The sequence below is a fragment of the Vipera berus genome (assembly GCF_964194415.1).
Source record: "Vipera berus genome assembly, chromosome: 9".
NCBI classification, from domain to species: domain Eukaryota; kingdom Metazoa; phylum Chordata; class Lepidosauria; order Squamata; family Viperidae; genus Vipera; species Vipera berus.
Window position 1 is genome coordinate 16,073,215 of NC_138212.1, and position 21,335 is coordinate 16,094,549.

The 21,335-nt window shown below is 44.2% G+C and overlaps 2 protein-coding genes across 6 annotated transcripts in view; one reads left to right on the forward strand and one right to left on the reverse strand.

The window, feature by feature from the left end:
- PPT1 (palmitoyl-protein thioesterase 1) overlaps positions 1-9,995 on the forward strand; it is a 25,290-nt gene extending 15,295 nt beyond the window's left edge. Inside the window, exons 10-11 of one of the 3 annotated variants that reach the window (XR_014027409.1) lie at positions 6,938-7,206; positions 9,934-9,995. The gene's annotated coding sequence lies outside the window, so the exon portion shown is untranslated. Of the gene's footprint in view, positions 1-3,058; positions 3,080-6,937; positions 7,456-9,933 lie in introns of those variants that run through there. The other 2 variants (XM_081335310.1, XM_081335311.1) reach the window with 2 other exon arrangements.
- The window catches only part of CAP1 (cyclase associated actin cytoskeleton regulatory protein 1), a 22,544-nt gene extending 2,648 nt beyond the window's left edge, over positions 1-19,896 (reverse strand). The window contains exons 1-12 of one of the 3 annotated variants that reach the window (XM_081335307.1): positions 19,784-19,896; positions 11,337-11,461; positions 9,961-10,061; positions 8,408-8,485; positions 7,034-7,177; positions 6,326-6,411; positions 5,277-5,382; positions 4,989-5,169; positions 3,029-3,219; positions 2,098-2,221; positions 1,568-1,650; positions 634-777 (exon numbers count right to left, since the gene is read on the reverse strand). In XM_081335307.1, coding sequence (XP_081191433.1) covers positions 634-777; positions 1,568-1,650; positions 2,098-2,221; positions 3,029-3,219; positions 4,989-5,169; positions 5,277-5,382; positions 6,326-6,411; positions 7,034-7,177; positions 8,408-8,485; positions 9,961-10,061; positions 11,337-11,448 — 1,350 coding nt within the window. In that variant the 5' untranslated portion in view covers positions 11,449-11,461; positions 19,784-19,896. Of the gene's footprint in view, positions 1-633; positions 778-1,567; positions 1,651-2,097; positions 2,222-3,028; positions 3,220-4,988; positions 5,170-5,276; positions 5,383-6,325; positions 6,412-7,033; positions 7,178-8,407; positions 8,486-9,960; positions 10,062-11,336; positions 11,462-12,632; positions 13,069-19,783 lie in introns of those variants that run through there. The other 2 variants (XM_081335306.1, XM_081335308.1) reach the window with 2 other exon arrangements.
- Between the last annotated feature and the right edge of the window lie 1,439 nt (positions 19,897-21,335).

Here is a 21,335-nt window from a genome sequence, read left to right on the forward strand (position 1 = left end):
TTAACTTTAGCTAATTTATGGTTCACTCTGTTTGCAGATTCAGAAACTGGATTAACTAGCCAGGTGAAATATGTTGTGTGACTACAGCTGGGGGCATTGATGTTTGCCAGTGAAAACCTGCTTCCCTTGTTAAAGAACTGATAACATGCCATTCTCTGAAACCATTATCTGCTTCAGCAAGAGAGGGGAAGTTTCAATTTTAAGTACGGGTAGTCCTCAATATACAACTGTTCAATTAGCGACTGTTCACATTTACAACCTACCTGAAAAGGGGGAGTTCCGAAGTTCCAACTGCCACTCCCCCCACCAATTATATGACCAAATTTCAGGTGCTCAGCAAAATGGCCACATTTATTGCCGTCTGCAGCATCATGGAGTCACATGACCACATTTTACGACGATTAACCCTAACTAACAGTTAACGTCTGGCAAACAATGGGTTCACTTAATGACTGCAGCAAAAAAAAAAGGTGGTAAAATCGGGTCAGTCACATGGCCGACCCATTTTATGACTCTCGCCACATTCAACCGTAATGGGCAGTCTCTATTACAGTCATATGTTAAGGACTACCTATAACCCCCTTTTCAGCTTTAATGAAGACCCCCTTCGGAGTGATATGGACAAGAACTCACAAAGTCACCGTTGTCTGTAGGAACAAGGACGTTCATCTCCGAGGACTTGGCACTAACAATCTCACACTTTAGAGAGCTCTTGCTCAAGTAGACTTGACAACCGTCTGTCTTGTTGATGGAAATGGTTGGCACTTTACCCATTACCTAGTGAAAAAAAGAGACCAGGTTGAGAAACTGGGAAGGGCTACACCTCCTATGCTAAGTCTGGACAACATTTTTTTCCTCTCTGGAAATCACATTTCCCTCAAGGTGCATTAAGAAGCAGCAAGGTGGACAGGAGCAAAGCACCCAACAGGAAGGTGCAAGTCTAAATCCAGAAGTTGAGGAGATCAATCGTACTCCTTCTGCACCTCCTTTTTACACTCTCCCAAGAAGGGATTTAGGGACGCGGTGGCTCAGTGGGTTAGGACACTGAGCTTGTCAGTCAGAAGGTCGGCAGTTTGGTGGGTCGAATCCTGAGTGCCGCGTACTAGAGTGAGCGCCTGTTATGCGTCCCAGCTTCTGCCAACCTAGCAGTTCGAAAGCACGTAAAAATGCAAGTAGAAAAATAGGGACCGCTACGGTGGGAAGGTAACAGCGTTCTGTGCACCTTTGGCATCTAGTCATGCCGACCACATGACCACGGAGACGTCCTCGGACAAGCGCTGGCTCTTCGGCTTTGAAACGGAGATGAGCACCGGCCCCTAGAGTTGGAAACGACTAGCACGCATGTGCGGGGGAACCTATACCTCTACCATAAGAAGGGATTTATGGATTCCTAAAGGACTGCATGGCTAATGGTCACAGCTTGACCACTCTCCTAAATGTTAAGATAGAAATGAAGGGAAAGAAGGTGGGCTACAGCATTTTCATGCTTATAACACTGGTAACTCTTTGAGACACCTGGTGGAAGTTACTGTCAAGATGAAATGAACCAAAGGACATGTGCCATTACCTGAATTTGAACATCACGGCTGTTGATTATCTCAACAATGCCCACCACATCATCAAATACCAGCCCAAGTTTCTTACAGTTATCTGAGAGAGAGAGAGAGAGAGAGAGAGAGAAATGAGACTAGTATGGATTGCTTCCTTTAAGAAAAATCTCAACATAGCTAAGACTTATTTTTTCACTGATAGCCATAGCACATAGACTTTACAGCCCTCTCTAAGTGGTTTATAGAGTCAGCATATTGACCCCAACAATCTGGGCCCTCATTTTATCAGCATTGGAAGGATGGAAGGCTGAGTCATCCTTCAGCTGGTCAGGATCGAACTCCTGGCAGTGGGCAGTGTCAGCCTGCAATACTGCATTCTAACCACTCGGCCACCATGGCTCCAGAATGAACATGAACTTGGGCAAAGTCCAAGAGACAGTGGAGGACGGGGGGAGGTCTGGCCTACTATGGCCCATGGGGTTGTGAAGAATCAAGACACAACTTAGCAACTGAACAACAAAATCCCAAAGAAGAGGTGTGAACTTACCCAGCGTGATGGAGTTGATCTTCCCTTGGATACGGAGTGTACTGTTAACACACTTGTAGACATAGGCCACCTGCTTCAACTCGGTGCCACTGATCACCAAGTTGGAGGCATTCTCTTGGTTCTCCTAAAGAGGAAGGAGCAGCTGCTATTATTCAGATTTATCACCTTCTCTTGATGCAACCAGGAGCAGCAGAAACAATGACGAACTTCACACACAAAAAAATCCACCCACAGGCTGGAGCAGGGGGTCCACCACGCACACTTCACTAACTGGGCATCAGGTAAGGGTGCTTAGCTGAATTGCATATGGTCCCCCCACTGAGACAGAGGCACAGAACCCAAGTCCTCATCTTATTGCAATTCTTAATGGGCAAAACCAGGACCAGAATAATTTAATCAATATTTAAGGTTGCAAGTAGTCCTTGACTTACAACTATAATTGAGCCCAGAATTACGATCATGTCAAGGCAATCATTAAGTGGGTCGCTATGTGAACTTGCCCGATTTTACTTTCTGAGGCGGTTGTTAAGTGAACACCGTGATCCTTAAAGGAGTCTGTTTCCTCCAATGGACGTTTTTTGCAAGAGGTCCATTGTAACTTTGAATGGCCGCCCAGGGAACACTTCCAGATAACTGGAGCTGAGGTTTTGTCCTGGCTCTATCTCCTCCTCCTCCTCCTCCTCCTCCTCCTCCTATTAGAAAGAGGGCTGCCCTACCCAACGTGCCCCTTTTGAAGGCCAAGGGCTTGAAAATAAATGAGGCACCACTTGCAAGATAACGCACGCTTTTTGTATCGACACAATTTATACGCTCTTGTGCAAGCCAAGCGATTTCCCGGACTCCTGAGTGATAAGACTCTTTGAACTGAGGAGGTTCTCTTGGAAAGAACCAGCTTCCCAGGGGGTACCAAGGTGAAATGCTGCAGACTCACCACTCTCCATTTCTTGCCTTCCAACTCCAGCATGGGAGGGTCCTTCTTCGTGGGAAATTTGGAGGACACGTTGACCGTGCAGGTAGGTTTGGCAGCCGTGAATGGTTTGGGTCCCGTTCGCACAGGGCCCCCTTGGCTTTTCAGCGATGGGTTTTTGTGGGTCTTCATCTCATCGGACACGTGTTTCAAGCCTAGGATGGGAAAGCATCATTGGCAGAGTTCACACCCTTTGCTAATCCGTTATGCGTTGTGGCGTCTTGGGAACCTAAACACTTGGCCAAACAGCTTGCCTTATGCAGGACGTCCTTGACTTATGGCCACAATTTAGCCCAAAATTTCCACTGTTAAGCGAGACAGTGAGTTTTGCTCCATTTTACGACTCTTCTTGCCACCTTTATTGAGCAAATCACTGCAGCTGTTCAGTTAGTAACAAGGTGAAGTGAATCTGGCTTCCCCATTGACTTTGCTTGTCAGAAAGTCGCAAAAGGGTACACTGCAACCGTCATAAATGCATAGCGGTTGCCAAGTGTCTGAATTTTTATCATATGACCACGGGGATGCCACAGTGATGTGAAAAACGGTCATTCTCTTTTTTCAGTGCTATTGTAACTTTTTATCTAAATCACTCTCTGCTTATTCACTGCGTTCTGCAAGGATAATGTAGGACAACACACACCCCACTGCAATGAGGAGAAGGTTTGGCACAAGTTTAATGTTAACAGACCTGTGGTTGTGATCTGTGTAAGACGGGCAGCCACATAAATCTCTTAAATAAAGTCCAGCTTGGAGGTGTCGTATCAGAAAAAAAATAAAAACGTTTCTTTGTTCCTTAAATTGATATGCTGCCCATCTCACCAATAAGGGGACTCATTGGTCATATTAAGGATGGTTCACCCTTTGAACAGTATTCTTAACGTGGGGTCCTTTCTTCAACCAAGGGGAAAATGAAGCACTTATACCAGGGGTAGGCAACCTTGGCTCTTTTATGACTCGTGGACTTCAACTCCCAGAATTCCTGAGCCAGCCATGCTGAGGAGAAAAAGAGAGGCTTCCATGCTGAGCCATGCTGGCTCAGGAATTCTGGGAGTTGAAGTCCACGAGTCATAAAAGAGCCAAGGTTGCCTACCCCTGACTTATACCTTATATGGTGGATGTATGATTCAAGGGAATCTCACCCATCTCCATCTCAAAATTGATTCCCCCCCCCCAACAAAATTTTCAAACATTTTTGAAATTTGGAAAAGGACAGAAACGGTTCCCACTGTATCCAGGCGGCAAAAACGCTGTAATTCCAAGCCAGAGGGACACCTTGACAACCCTCTGTAACCCTTCGCATTTGTTGTTGTTAGCTGCGGAGTCATGTCCAACCCATCGCGACCCCATGGACAACGTTCCTCCAGGCTTCCTGTCCTCTACCATCTTCTGGAGTCCATTTAGGCTTACGTCTACTGCTTCAGTGACTCCATCCAGCCACCTCATTCTCTTTCTTTGCCTTCAGTTGAAAACATACACATGCTGCTATCTTTAGCCCCACTAACCATCTGTCCACATAAGAGAATTAACATTTGGGACATTTTGCAACCTGTTAAACAAGCAAAACTGGGTTATGGAATGCAGTTAAAACTGCACCCTGCAGAAACTCTTATCCCCTGGACCAGGGGTAGGCAACCTTGGCTCTTTTATGACTCGTGGACTTAAATTCCCAGAATTCCTGAGCCAGCCATGCTGAGGGGAAAGGGAAAGTTTCCAAGCTGAGCCATGGTGGCTCAGGAATTCTGGGAGTTGAAGTCCACGAGTCATAAAAGAGCCAAGGTTGCCTACCCCTGCCCTGGACTAATCCACTGCATAGAAGACTGAAGAACAATTCCATCCAGGACTCTTTTTTTTTGGATTTTTTTTAAAATGCATAAAGAATTTAGCTAAGCTCTCAACTTGTGGCTGAATTAACTAACCCACCTACCGGAAGTGATGCCTTCTCCCTGATTGATCTGAGCAAAAAGCGCTGAGCGGGAGGCAGAGGAATCTGAACCAGCATTTGGGGAGGCGGGAGCTGGAGGGGGAGGGGGGCCAGGGGGAGGAGGTGGTGGGCCACCACGAACAGGAGCCCGAGATCCGTTTTCTGCATCAGTTGGCTGAGGTCCCTGAAGGGATAAGGGGGAAAAAAAAGAACGTCCAATTAGGCTCTCTGTTAAACAGGCAAGTGAAACTACCCCGAGGCACCTGGAATATGGAGGCGGGTTGCACTCACTGTTTTGCTCCAGGTGAGCCCAGTGGTATGGTACTGCTTGATGTACGCTTGCAGCTCAGTCCAGATACTGAGATAAGTCTTCACCCAGTCCACGTGCTTCTTATCACTAAAGAAATAAGACCCAGACAACCTAATTGGGTCATTGGCTGGACCATCTGAAATTCTGCTTATAAAAGGCACCCTATTTTACAGATTGAACTGCTCGGATAAAGCGACTCCTCAGAATCTTTTGGCCGGAGAATCAATCTAACGTTCGATACTCAATATATTTATAAAGGAATCTCCTTCTAATATCTCTTCCCCCCCATGTTTTCACAAATGGACTTTACTTTTTGCCATGCAATTTTCCTAGAACATTTTTTTTCCTGCTTTCCTCATGCCAACGACAGGCTGTCTTAGTTTGCTGGATTTTAAAATGTCCAGTCGATGAAACTTAGTAAGGTATCAACACTCCCGTTCCAAGAGGGCTTATTTGCGAGTCTTGCCTTTGCTCTTTAGCTGTACATTTGTTTCTTGCAGTTGGGTTACAGATAGTCCTCCACTTATGACCAGTTGCTTAGCAACCTTTTAAAATTACGACCCCCCCCAAAAAACCCCTAATGACATAGTTCCGATGGCCACACCCCATGGTCATGTGATTGCATTTTGGGTGCTTGGCAATTGGCCCCCAGCAGTATGCAGCATCCTTAGTCGTGTGATCATGATTTATATTTTGCCAAAAATTGGCATTTACTTCTGGTTTTAGGCAAAAATGCCAAATACTGAACAATCACTAAGAAAAAAAAAGATAATAAAAATGGATCTGGTCACATGGTGTCCTGCTTTATGATTGTCACAACTTACAGTTGTAATGAGCAGGCTCTGTTATAGTCATAAGTCAAGGACTACCTGTATTGATAATGTATTTGTAACTCCCCAGAGATCAACCAGTAAAACTTTAGTTAAGAATTTGAAAAATGTGGGCCACAGGGCTTCTCATGTGACACTGCATTCACAGTTACTTCTGGCTGAGAAACAGGCTACTTGCAGCTTTCTGAAAGAAAACCTACACGTCTTTGTATTCTTTGAGGACCCGATTGCTATAAAACATGGCGGCATCTGTCATTTCCTTCACATAAGGGCCTGGCTTGGGGGCCTGCAAGAAGAGAAAACAGAAAATAAGCCTTTCATTTCATCAGCAGTATAACCAAGGCAACATAGTTTAAATTTAACTAATAACCATTTAAATTTAACTAATTTACAGCCAAGACCGGAAAAATGGTGCACGAGATGCAGTTTACCAGAGAGCACTGATAATATTCCAACACGTTTACATAAAATAAGAGTAGAAACAAAGCAAAAACAATAATAGGTGTGCAAATTCACCGGCCTTCACCAGGACAAAAAAAAATTAATTCAGGCCTTTCTAATAGCAATAAGAATAGAGTAAAATTTGGCTACATTCCCGGAATTTTTAGTTGAAAATTCAGCAAAGAAGAAAAACCCAATAAATTTGAGTTTTGGACCGGTCTGTATGGTGAGTAGGAAGAGCAGTTAGGAGCTCTGAAACCAAAGATGATAGAGGGAGCAGTGAAGTAAACCATGGGCTACTGATCCGGGTCAGAACAGATACGGATACATTCTGCTTAAGACAGGTGTTGTTTCTTCTCTTCTGTCAACAGCTTAAAACTGGCAATGCTAATATGAAGGATCATCCTTGAGAAACAGAAGCTCGGAGCAACTTTGCATGGAGAAGTTTTAGTTCCCCCAATCCTTACCATGGCAACCCAGCCTAGTGCAGGGATGCTTTCGCTAACTGTCGAAAGGTGGTTGAAGAATTTGCTGCCACGGTTCTTCTCTCTGAAGTTCTGGACCACCTGGATCTGATCCGATATTGGCTTCAACACGACGGAGAAGTTACTCTGCAATTGAAAATTAGAGAAAACAAGAGGTGAATTATTTATGCACCCAAATCCTCTTGCTGCCGAGGGTTCTCCTTGATCCTAATTTTAAGGCTGCCTGTTCCCATTGATGCTAGTTCTCTTCCCAACTATCTTCCACCTTCTAATTAAGCCAGGACTAGCTCATGCATAATATTGACCCACAATGTCTAAATTTACAATCTTGCTAACCCTTGGTTTGTTTTAAAGCAGTCCTTTGAATAAAGAACTGCTAGGCTTGTGGATTGTTGTTGTTGTTGTTAGTTGCGAAGTCGTGTCCGACCCATCATGACCCCATGGACAATGTTCCTCCAGGCCTTCCTGTCCTCTACCATCTTCTGGAGTCCATTTAAGCTCACGCCTACTGCTTCATTGACTCCATCCAGCCAACTCATTCTCTGTCATCCCCTCTCCAGTGAGTCCTTCCTTCTCATTAGGTGGCCAAAGTATTTGAGTTTCAACTTCAGGATCTGGCCTTCTAAAGAGCAGTCAGGGCTGATCTCCTCTAGGACTGACCGGTTTGATCACCTTGCAGTCCAAGGGACTCGCAGGAGTCTTCTCCAGCACCATAGTTCAAAGGCCTCAATTCTTTGGTGCTCAGCCTTTCTTATGGTCCAACTTTCACTGCCATAGATTGCAACTGGGAAGACCATAGCCTTGACTATACGCACTTTTGTTGACAGGGTGATGTCTCTGCTTTTTAGTGTGCTGTCTAGATTTGCCATGGCTTTCCTCCCCAGGAGCAAGCGTCTTTTAATTTCTTGGCTGCAGTCCCCATCTGCAGTGATCTTGGAGCCCAGGAAAATAAAATATGTCATGGATTGTACCAAGACATGAATCAGGCTGCAATGATTAGGTTTTCGTTTCCTATTTTCCTCACAAGAACCCTGTGAGTTGGGATAAAAGAGGGGGACTGGCCCAAAGTCACCCACCATCTTTCATGCCTAAGGTGGGGCTAGAACTCACCATCTCCTGGTGATTGTCCTAAAGTCACACAGCTGGCTTTCATGGCTATGGCGGGATTAGAATTCACAATTTCCTGCTTTCTAGCCTGGTGCCTTAACTACCAGAGCAGGGGTAAGCAACCTTGGCTCTTTTATGCTGGCTCAGGAATCCTGGGAGTTGAAGTCCACGAGCCATAAAAGAGCCAAGGTTGCTTACCCCTGGACTAGAGCAACATTACTGTAATTCTAAAGGTTTTTCTCCACTTACTGCTATGGGCTGCTGGCACTGAGAGGCTGTCACCAGGAGAGTTCTCTCGGTCATCAATCCAGCGTGGACCATCTCAGCCTGAAAGAGAAGCAGACAACCTTATGAATTAGCAGCAATGGAATTGGACTGGCAAAAGAGAATTCCAAGAATGATTGACTGTATCAAAAGGAGACAGGCTATATACATTATTTCTTACATTTGCACACTGCTTTACTTTCAACAACCAAAGGTAATTTAAACAATAAAACAAAAAATAACACTAAAGCAATACCCTCCACACACTATTAGGGCCTTATGGCTGAAAGTTTGCAGCGATGGCTAATATAAGCCAAAGGCCTTGAGATGCTGTCAAGCAGCGTCCATTCAGCATATGGAGCAAACCACCGCGTGACTAAGACTGGACATGCATATTAATAAAGGCTTGAAGACATGCTGGAGAAGGAGATGAGGGGAGAGGAAAGATGGGCTTTGCAAGAGAAAAAGTGAAAAAGATTTAAAAAATGATATATTGTGACCGTGTATCTAATTTCATAGGGGATGGGGAACTATTATTTTGCCTGTATCTGTTGTAAGAAGTTAAAGATTCTTTTCCCCCCCATCTCTTTTCTATTTCTATTCTTTTCATGTCTTTTCTCTGATTTCAGTTTGCATTATTTTTTTAGTATTGTAAAATCGTCTAATGACAAGTATTTTTAAAATACCCATATATTGTGGAGTTCCTGGGGTTGTCTGAGCTTGTTTGCTTGCAGATGTTTCATTATCTAGCTAGGTAACATCATCAGTTTTGCTCAGGAACTCCACAATTCAGTCCTGAGCTACATTATCTTCTCTTCTACTGAAAGTTAATATTTTCTGCAATTGTTCCTAAAGCTTGGATAGACGTATTTTAGAAATAGGTCAGTGATGATGTAATATGTTGGGATAATTGTAGAAAAGGGGATTTAGTTTCAATCTCACTTCAGGAGAAAAACAACAACAATCCTTTGGGTAGTCTCAATGCTCCTTGCCCCACTTAAACCCACTTAGTAGCTTATTTTATAGGGCTGCCCTGGGAATTTCTGTAGAAATATCCCCATTCTCCTGCCAATGAAGATATCTAGAAAACACAACAGCCGGGTAACTTCAGCCAACAGCTCAAGAGAAGTATATAGTATCCTTTTGCACAAAAAGAATACCCATGAAAAATAATAGAGGCCAAGTTCCTATTTTTAATTCAAACGTGTTCCTCAGAAAATTGAATTTTCTATTCTAGAGAGACTTGAAGGTGGCATGACAAAATTATTGCAGTCTTCAGAATCTAAACATTTCTTCCTTTGTAGTCTCTGGCCACAGAAGTTTTAGAACTTCCAAAGTATTGCCAACCCCCCCCCCCCAAAGGTATGAATGGAGTCTACATGGTCTCCCTTCACCTTTTATTGTGTGAGCTTGATCATACCACCTCCGTTTCTGGGCAAAAAGCCCGTTAGCCTCAATTGATTGCCTGCCAAAGATATTAGGGGTGGTGTATTTATGTCCACTCAAAATAGGAAACAGGAAGGAAGCATGAGTCATACGTGTTTTTGGACTTCGCTGCCAATTTCTCTGCTGATCTTCATGTATGCAGCCACTGGACCTGCCAAAAGCTCATCAAAAGCCTGCACAAACTCAGCGACTCCTGTGGAAGGAAAAGAAGCAGATGAGAACTTGTGGGTGAGGCCTGGGGCTGTCGCAAATCGAACATGCAGTAAGATTTTGAGCTGCGTTAGTGCCATAGATGCAATCCTACAAAAGGGGCTTCAATGTGAAAATGCAGCAACAGCCTTTAAAGTAGCTGTCTCTTTCCCAAGTTCATGTGTGTCATCCCGGGAAAACTGCAGCTGGTTTTAAGGTGCTACAGACACCAAGGTTGTATGTTTTGAGAACAGGAGGAGTTGGGAAGGAGAGTGAATTTGCTTACTAGGGCTGGGCAGCTGCTTTGGAGTTAATCTCGGAACGAACATTTGGAGTGCAAATTATCTTTGGGAGATTAACGCCAAAGCACTGCCCAACCTTAGCAAGCAAATTCACTCTCCTTTCCAATTATTTCTACTCCTAAAACGTATTTTCTATCCTAAACTTTGTGCCCTCCGAGCTTGCCAAGGCTACAGTCCACTCCACCAGAGGTTTTAACCACGTGGCTGGAGAACACTTTCACAGTGTCTTTTTCAGTGGGTGAACACACTAGGATTGCTGAGAGCATGTTGTGGGTGCTCTCACAAAAGACCTGCCATGTGGGCATGGCCAATGCCAAGGAACCAGTTTACTCCTCCTCCTGGCTGCCTCACAGGCCTCCTACTAGTTCAATTTATCCTCATTTGAAACTGAATGCAGATGCTACATGCTGACATTTTGCAGCACACTGGCTTCTTTTTCTTTAATTAGGAAAAAGAAAATCAAAGAACAAACCTCCCGATACTGGAAGCATGCTGCACCACGGTGTGCTTAAAAAGGAGGCAAGGGCACTCCAACAGGGCTGTTGTGGGGGAAATAGGAGGGGGAAGGAGTATAATGTATGGTCGCTGCCTTGTGGCAAGTAAAACTATACTGACAGGCGGCAAGCGAAAATGAAGCAAAGATGGCTGTAATCAGAACCGGGTGAAGGTTAACGCCTTGAGTATAAAAGTAGTAAAGGTGAAAAATGGGAGGAGAGGGAAGGGAAGGGAAGGGAAGGGGAGGGGAGGGGAGGGGAGGAAGGAAGGAAGGAAGGAAGGCAGGAAGGAAGTGCTCTATAATGCTATTATATACATTTGTGATTTAGAGCTGGTGAGACTTGTTGTACAGGGAAGGGAAAATGAGCTGCTAATCTGGTTCACACAGACAGAGGCACAAGCTGCCCAAATATGCTCAGGGGACAGGAGTAGAGTCAGCCTCTTGGAATATCAAAGGATATCATTTGGCGCAGGGAGCTCACCTTTTGGGGGGCTGTCCCCATGGCTACCGTGCATGCCAGGACCACGAGACACCATCTCCAGTCGCCCCACAGCTTTCTCCAGTCGTTCAACAAGGCTTTGCAGCTCTGTCATCTTTCAGCACCTGCTAAGTTTGACCATGCCATTAAGAGGAAGCTAATGCAGCTTGCACCCAATCCTATTTCCTTTCAGGGCCTTTTTATAACAACCTGAGAGCAAAAAAAAACCCTGAAAAGAAGCTTATTTACAGAATACTGGGGGAAAAAAATAAAAATCCCTCTCCACTGAAGCCAAGCCCAGAGCCGGAATACAATATCCATCGCTCAGCAATTATAGAGAGATAAACATGTGGGTGAACCCAGCCAACGTTCTACATGTGAGGGGCTGTAGCCTTTCTCTTGGAAACACAATAAAAATTAAACATGTGGAAGTAATTGGAACATTTTAATCTCTAATCCCCTTGTCAAGGTATCCGTCAATCTCTTCTGTCTGTGTTCTAACGTTTTAGCTTGGCTGGGGATTGTCGGTTGCTGAGTTTGTATTTAGAGTGACGCTCACGAGTTGTGGGTGTTTTGTCTTTCTTATCCCACACAAGTACTCGGCCTCCACAATCACACCAAGACTGATCCTAATTGGCTTTCAATCAGACTTTTAAACCACGGGGAGTATTTGAACTTTGGGCAAATCTGGAGATTCAGTTGTGTGTGGGTTGGAAACTGTACATGGTCTTCAAGTAGCAAGCTGGAGGGGGGGGGAAAAGCTCCACACTGGGTCATACTAGGACAATGATTAAATGTCATTTTAAATGGAATGTGATTAACATAAAAAACTTTCTGGCAGGCTGCAATTTGGAAGAACTACTATGGGCCCTGAGCTAGTTCAGATTCTCTCTCCTATTCATCAAAGACGCTGCACGTTTCAGGCTTAAAGGAGTCTCCTTGATCCTAATGAACTGATTCCATATGTATATGCCCAGGTGGGCATATAATTTTATTAACAGCCTGGAATGTAATAAAAATTTAATACAAGTGAAAGAAAAAGAATAAAAAGTAAATAGTGCAAAAAACAACAACCCCAGAAACAAACCCAATGGAAAAGGAAGAAAACACGCAGGTGACTTTCAACCTTCGCCATAAATATAAACAACTGTAACGACTCTTCCAACCTCTCAAAGGTTGCAAACATTTATCGCTTCATCTCCCATCCAATCTCTTTATCTAGAAACAAATCCATAAAACATCATCTTTTCAGTCCCGCTGTCAGCAGAAACTCCGTAAAGGATCGCCAGAAGAACACACCTTGCTTTAACCTTGATCAGAAAATTCTAACATTCTTCATTGCTGCAGGATCTGATTTCTCTTAATGAAGGGATTCCTTAAAGCAACAGCCTTGTTCTTTCAGCTCACAGCAAAGCCAGGAGGTGGGGGTGCTTGGGCTCCTTTAAAGGGGGAGCCGAGAAAGGTTGCACAAACACAAGAAGATCCAAAGGCACAACTTCCAAATGGGGGCAATGGTTTTAGCTAAATTAGCCTGCCAGCCTTAGGGTGGGCATGTGCCAAGATAAGCAGGTGTCCAAGATAACAAACAAAAGCACCCTTGTTTGCTTTCCTACTCAACCTTATATGAAATGGTGGATGGTGGCACCTCAATTTTTTTAATTTTTTTTAAAATCCCATTTATATCTCCGAAGACTCAGGGCGGCTTACAATCTAAGAAGCACAAATCAATGTGCTTAGCAATAGCCTTCATTCTATGTATATGCCTGCTTATTAGGGCTTTCGCCCCCCCCCCCAAAGAAGCATTTTTACAAAGTCAGCTTATTGCCCCCAACAATCTGGGTCCTCATTTTACCTACCTCGGAAGGATGGAAGGCTGAGTCAACCTTGAGCCTGGTGGGACGCGAACCTGCACTAATTGCAGGCAGCTGGTGTTACTTAAGGAGGCATTAGCCCACTGCTCCACCAAGGCTATCTTCCTCAGGGGAGGACAAAACCTACCTGTACCTTTATAAATGGGAGGTCCTTTACAGTCCTCATCCCATCCATCCCATCATTTTACGGAAATGCCAAGAGGGACCAGGGGCCAGCTACTTTTTCACTGGTTAAGCCATCTGATCAATCAATCACTGCTCTTGCTTGAAACATGAGTCGTAGCTCCAGTCAAAATGAACGTTCTACTGGTTAGATCTGAAAGTGATGTTTGACCCACTGTCGCCAGTTGCAACTCGCTGCCCCGAAAACTGACGGGGTGTCCTTAGAAAGACTTCAGACATTTTCACAGTTTAAATTCCACGCAGATACCATGCGCTGTAAATTTTGTGGGATGCTTACAGTTGGCCCATAAAGGCCTGTCAAGAGACTGCAGTAGGGCCTGAGGCAGCTACTGATGCACAAATGATGACAATCCAGACCTACGCAGCCTTAATCACTGTGAGAGAGGGCTCTGCACATCGCAAGGCTCTGCAAGAAAGAATGTTACAACAGGGTAGCACAAATGTGTTGGTGGGCTGAGACCCTTGCGGACTGCACTTGACGGAATAAATGACACTACAGGCAGTCCTCAACTTACAACTGTTTGTTCAGTGACTGTTCAAAGTTACAAGATGACTGAAAAAAGTGACTTATGACCGGCTCTCACGTGACTGGCGCATCATCAAAATTTGAGCAATTTGGGCACTTGGCAACTGGCATGTGCTTATGAGAATTGCATTGTCCCAGAGTCATGTGATCACCATTTGCCACCTTCCCAGTCAGCTTCGGACAAACAGCTCAATGGGGGAAATCTGATCCACTTAACGGTCTTATGATTCATGTCGCTGCAGTGATTCACTTAACAGCCATGGGGAAAGGTCATAAAATGCGACACAACTCACTTAACTGGCTTACTTAGCAGGAAAAAAGTTGGACTCAACGGTGATCATGAATTGATCATGAATTGCATAGCTCAGTGTGAGGTTGGCTTAACAAAGCACACCAAGACAAAGCCAGGCTACAGTACTGAACTGCAAAGGTCCCATTTCAGCCTAGTTTAGTGCGCTATGCATACCCACCCAATAAGGAAACAACAGTTGCCTGAAGCAACACTTTGCTTCCAAATTACCACACATGCCTCAAAGAGGAAGGACGCTTCCTCATTCCTGTAACAGAAAACTCTTTAACTTCCTCTTTGCAGAAAAAGCATTGATCCTAGGTGTGCTAATGAATTCAGATAAAAGTGCCTTTTCACTAAGCTTTAGCTGCCACCTATTCCCAAGCTTTTCCATTAAACTTTGCCACAGCATGTGGGAATATGGAATATTTGCAGAATTGATGGATAGCTGCTGTTAGGAAAGGGGATCTTTACTCCAACTAAGAGGATTACACAGCTTCATCCTCATGCAGGAAACTGGAATGGAATAGTAGGATACATTTTCCAGAACCAGAGCAATTTGCTCGTTATCTCCGGTAAATGGAAGATAAGGTATGTCATAACCAAAGAGAGGGATCAGGGAGAGTAGATCAGCTTTTTAATCATTCACAGCAGACTTTGGTAGTGCAATGGATTTTTTTTGGGGGGGGGAGAGAAATTTGACTCTGCAAAATATAGAATGTCCCCACCAACCACACAGACCTATTATTTACGCCATAATGTCTTGTCTGGCTGTATTCTATGTACACAGACATTCTGATTTGTAAACTGCCATTTCTGGCTTAGTTGCACAATGTCTGGAAGTTCATGCAAGACTTAAGGCACCCAAAATAATTTCAAAAAGAAAGACCACAGTTATCGGTCTTGCTTATTTGAAGGAAACTCTACAAAATGCCAAAGAGAAGCGGTTGGCTGCACTCCTTTGCATTCTTTGCCTCGCAGCAATTTGTGAACCTAGACAATTAAGGACTGTTCAACAGAGCATGCTTTAGCATGCAACACTGTGCGATGCCATAGTTGATTATGATATCCCATCTTTATTTTATGCAACCCACGACTGCTGAATTCAAGTGTACTGAACCAAAAATAATCCAATCATATTTTGGCTGAGTGCAATGTACATACCCAATCATGAATGGCTTTCTTTTTTTAAAAAAACATGGCTGACTAAATTTCAGATTAATTACCTCAAACAAAATTGGACTATTGAAATATAGAGAGCCTTGGTGGAGCAGTGGGCTAATGCCTCCTTAAGTAACACCAGCTGTCTGCAATTAGTGCAGGTTCGAGTCCCACCAGGCTCAAGGTTGACTCAGCCTTCCATCCTTCCGAGGTAGGTAAAATGAGGACCCAGATTGTTGGGGGCAATTAAGCTGACTTTGTAATAATGCCGCTTGGGAGTGGGGGCGAAAGCCCTAATAAGCAGGCATATACATAGAATGAAGGCTACTGCTAAGCTTGTAAGCCGCCCTGAGACTTCGGAGAAGGGCGGGATATAAATGGAATTTAAAAAATATAATAAAAAAAATATACCCCCCCCCCAAAAAAATTTGGCATACATCATACTAAGCCAAAACTAAATAAAACAACATTATGGATTTGCACAACTTATAAACCCCATCCATGGTGACAAATTTTTATTTTACTGGAAATGAATAGTACAGCATCACCCCATCAAAGCATGCAGAAAGAGTAGGTTCCGGTTAATAAATACTATTCTTGGTATTCATAAACCTAAAGGACGTATTTTAACGGGTATACTTTCATATGTGTTTAAATAATTTTGAGATTGTCTACCTCAGGGGTCTCCAACTGTGGCAATTTTTAAGACTTGTGGACTTCCAACTCCCAGAATCCCTCAGCCATTCTGGGAGTTGAAGTCCACAAGTCTTAAAGTTGCCAAGGTTGAGGACCCCTGGTCTACCTACATCATTAAAACAACATTTGTTAAGAAATGTTAACAGAATAGTCAGAAATCTATTACTATATACCATAGTGGTCTGTTTGAACAACAACCCCATTTTCTCCACCAAGCCAAGCTGCAAGCAATTGCTTCTAATCCTGAGGAATTTTTCAGACTGTTGCAGGCCTGAAGCTAGAAGCAAACCCAGCCCTATTTGGAAGTGGACACCAGAAATATTTCCACAAAACACTAAAAAAGTCTGCACTGGCCTTCAGAATGTCAAATTTCCCTAAGTTCTTCCTATGCTCAGACAGGAGCATTTTACTATATACATACATACACTTTTCAACCATATACACGTATAAAATTCTATTGAGAACTCAGATTTGCACAAACTACGTCTGGTCAAGTAAGCCCAATGTTTAAAAGGACGAAATGTTTTTGAATTAAACAGCTCTACTTTTAATGCCATCTTAAAAAGATTCCACGGAAAATTGCAAACAAGAGACTCTACATACTGTACTAGTCACACATTTCTCAGTGCAAATGTAACATTTAACCATTGTTAGTGAAGGTCACAGCTTCCACAAAAGCTTCAGCATCTACTTTTGCTTCCCAAGTTTACACCTGTTCATGATATAGCTAGCAGTTAAAAGCATCATCTCTACAAAGATCAAATAGCTCAGTGTATCACTGACCTTTGTTTTTTGTCAACAAGCCTTTTCTGGAAAAAAAATAGCTTTTGTGTTCTACAGTTAGCAAATGCAAAGTAATTCCTACACAATCATTCTTAAACAAAGGTACCATCAATGAATTCTTGAAGGGTAAGTATCTGCAAAAAAGCAGAATTTTTAGAATGGGCCCTAATGTTGGGGGAGGGGGGGAATCCAGTCAGTCACATTCTGTTGTTCAAAGCTTAGTTGTCAAAAGAGGCACTTTAGAGAAACTCAACAATTGAACGTGTAAATGCTACAGAACAGACTATTTCTTCCCCACAATCATAGTTCTCAACATAAGTGCTGCAAGGACTTTAATTCCACAGCCAACCTCTGCTCTGGACTAGTATCAGATGGACTTTGAACAGGAAAGGGATACTTAACCACATTTTGCTGACAAACCTATGATAAGCAGGCAGGGAGAAAGCAGCAGCAGAAACCAAGAGAACAACATGCTGTTAAAAACACAGGGCTAAGCAATTTGAAACCATCACTATGTAATTTACTGTACCTGAATTCTCCTTTTCAATAACAAAGCTAATTCCCCAAAGAGCTTACAATAGGTGCCAAGGTTTATTGGCATATTCATGCATAACATTACTCCTATAAAGTGGCTTGTCTCATATTGGGTTAATAAGCATATCCAATTAAGTTTCCCACTTTATTACTTAGCATGTGTGAACTCAACCAACTGTGCTTAGTAAAACCCATGGCTTAAATAAATAATTGTGGTTTATTGATGTCTGAATGCAGCCAATAAAAGTGTCCTCTGACATTTAAAAGGACATTTTTGGCAATAGCCATATTGGAGATTATTCTCCATTGATTTAAGTAGTTATCAAAAATGGTATGAGTCTGTTTCTGCTTTCAATGGAATTTATGCTGTCAAGCCTATAAAGACCACAGCAGCTTACAACAAAATTAAAACAGCCACTGCATAATAAAAAATGGAACATAACATTAAAACCTAGAACGGGTATTACAACATTAAAAAGTCCACAGTACAGCCAACCAAACCCATAAATATCACATAAATCCAATCACCACTGTACAAACCTCAACAATTTGGAATTACTTTTCCCAAACCACTCACTATATATTTTGAGAAGAGATTTTTCTCTTCGATTAACATCGAAACTACTGGGCTTGGCTGAATACACGGATGCATATTTCTCTTCTCTGTGGTTTTACTCATTACTTCCTGCATTAAACTTACCGTAATATTGACACTAGTTACATGCCTATGATTCTGTCCACATAGTGGAATACTACAATAGCCTTGCTAGATGTCATCTTCCACTTAACTATACAGCTTCCAAAGATCCTAATTCCTGTATGCTACTCATTGGGAATTTACAACTCTTAATCTGCAAGTTACAACATGGGAATCTCGTGTAATGAGACAAATAAGGTAAGGCAAATACTTTGATTTTTGCAGCCTATTGCAAACCAAGCAAGTTATTTTGTAAATAGTCTGGTCTAAAGTATCAATAAACATTTCTTAAATAAGCCACAATTGGTTTCCATATCATGGCAAAGTAAAATCAAGAAGCACAGTGCAATTTATAAATTGTAGCACAGTGCAATTTATAAACTCAATAACTGTCCCTACGGTATAATACATGTCCATTTTCAAAACAACTGATGGCTTAAAGTCAGTCCATCTTTATACATCTTTCATTCAACCTTCAAATGCCTCCTGAACCAATAAATAAACTGCTGCTCTATTCCAATCACCTCACTTGATACACCCCAGGAGACCAACCACAAACTTGCATGAAACTGAATTATTCTATTCTGGCTCTCCAGCCATCTCCTTCCCCTTGCAGCTTTCGTGCTCAGATATTCCCCATATCTCCCATTACAATGCAGGGCATTCAAAGACATATTCCAAAATGAATTCTGACTAGCTACTATATACTCCTTTCCCTAAAGACAACACCACCTGCTTCAGCAAACAAGCAGGTTTTCTTTCCTTGCTATCTTCGAACTATGCAACTGATCGTGAAGCCTTAATTTCTGCTTAGGTTTACTTGCAAAATATGTAGTGCTGAGTCAGTCTCTTCTCCTTGCCCACAATGACTAAGAATATTGGAATTTGTAGGCCACTTCCATCTTTAAGACCATAGTCTGGGAACTAGATTATTTTAGCCAAATTATTTGTCAAACGTTGCTTGACATTTAGGCACTAAAATGTAAATGGAAAAGTTACGCAGCACAGAAAACCTCTGCAGTTTTTAAATCCTCTAACCATGCTTTTCAGGAAAAGGCAAAGCTTTTCTAATTCTTTCATTACGTATTTAGATCAAAGGTGAAACTGGACCTTAAGTTCGGAGAATGGATTTTAACAGATTCCCCTAAAGGACAAGTAGATCCTGAGCTGGCCCAACCCAGACAACGGTCTGCAGGCTTAACCCGCCTGCAGCCTCGCCACTCTCCTCGCCTGACACTGCAGTTCCCAAAGGGAGCGATCCCACGCACCGCCGGCAGCGATCAAAAGGCCTTCCAAGGAGTAAGCGGAGCTCTGGGTTGCAATCGGGAAATCCCCGGAGCCGAGCCCCGGCGGCGACCCCGAGTCCTCCTTGCAAGGAGACACGAGTCTACCCATCAAGTTACCCTTTGCACGCCCCGTGCAGCCCCGACCCACGTCGGTGGAGTCAAGGCGGCTTTCACCCAACGCGTTTCACCCGCACAAAAGGCTCAGCTTGGTTTGGGGTGGCTTGGAAGCACGCGAAGCCAGATTCCTTTTCGGGTTGGCGAATCCAGGAAATGGAAGCAGGTTAAATGGGTCGTGGGAACCCAAACACGCCTCCTCTGCGCCTCCCCTCCCCACCGCGTTCAGACGTGCATCGACGCCGCCGTTCAAAGCGCCTCTCCCCACCCACCTCAACCCACTCGAGAGGAGCACCGGCGGCCGCCTCACCTCGCGCAGTCGCTCAGGGCGCGGCTCCTTCTCCCGCTCGCCGCCGCCGCCGCCTTCCCCGACAGCTCCACTTCCGCCCGGAGACGCCCAGTAACCCTCCCCGCTCCACTTCCGGCGTTACCGGAAATACGCTAAGAAAGGGAGAAAGAGAGAGAGAGAGAGAAGGGAAGGTAAAGAAGGCGCGCGAGATGGGCGGGGCTTAAAAGGAAAATTACCGTAACCACGCCTCTGCCGTTCGGTTAGGGTGGGGAAAGAGAAGAAAAGGTGGGATTGGGCGAAAGGCTCTGAAGCCGAAGGCTCGACGGAAGGGCGGGGAGGAGGCGTGGCTTCCACTGGCGGGGCGGGCTTTGGGCAAGATGGACAGCTACGGCTCCGCGGGGAAGCGCAAAGGCGGGAAAGTTGAGGAGGGGGGCGGGGGAGGTTTCCACGCAAGGTTTCCGCTGCAGGCAGAAGTAGAAACGGTGCATAAACTTCATATACCGGTGGAATTTCTGCCTGTCGTAATTATAGGAATTCTACGCATTGCATGCAGTGTGGTTGAAATGCACACATACGCACACCCCACACTTCATATACCGGTTGAATTTCTGCCTGTCGTAATTATAGGAATTCTACGCTTTGCATGCAGTGTGGTTGAAATGCACACATACGCACACCCCACGCATCATTACCGGGTGAATTTCTGCCTGTCACCATTATAGCAGTGGGATTCAAATACAGGTAGTCATCGATTTACAACCACAACTGAGCCCAAGATTTCTGTTGCTGAGACAGTTATTAAGGGAGTCTTGCTTCATTTTACGACCTTGCTTGCCAGAGTTGTTAAATGAACCATTGCAGTTGTTAAGATAGTAACACACTTGTTAAGTGAATCCGGCTCCGCCACTGACTTTTGTTTGTCAGAAGGTCACAAAAGGGGATCATATGAGTCCGGGACACTGCAACTGTCATAAATATGAGTCAGTGGCCAAGTGTCTGAATTTTGATCCCCTGGTCGTGGAGCTGCGGCAACGGCCGTAAAGTGTGAAAAGCGGCCATAAGCCATTTTTTCCCCAGTGCCGTTGTCATTTGAGCGGTCACTAAATGAACTGCTGTAAGTCGAGGACTACCTGCACACACACACACACACACACACACACACACACACACACACACACACACACAGGCTTGAAACCTTAAGATGCTTGCTCAGAACAAAAAAGCCCGCACGACTTTCTGCAGAACCTTTTCGTGCTTCCCCAGCTTGGCATCTGCGGTGCTGAACCACAGAGCCCATAATCCTGCACTTTGCTCCCCAATCCGGTTTCCCAAAGCCCAGAGGGAGCCTTATGCGACCCAGGCGCCTCCTTAGATCCGCAGATGGGCCTGCCTCCCTCCCGCTGGGCTGGTGGCGCCCCCCCCTTTCCCTCCCCTTCCCCATTCATCCTGCAAGGCAGGCAGCTTTAAAAAGAGAGAGAGAGAGAGAGAAAGAGAGAAAGAAAAAAGAGCCGAAAAGCAGCTCGCTGGCTTTGCAAAGGAGGCTTTGAGCGGTTGGGGGGGGGGGGATATTTCT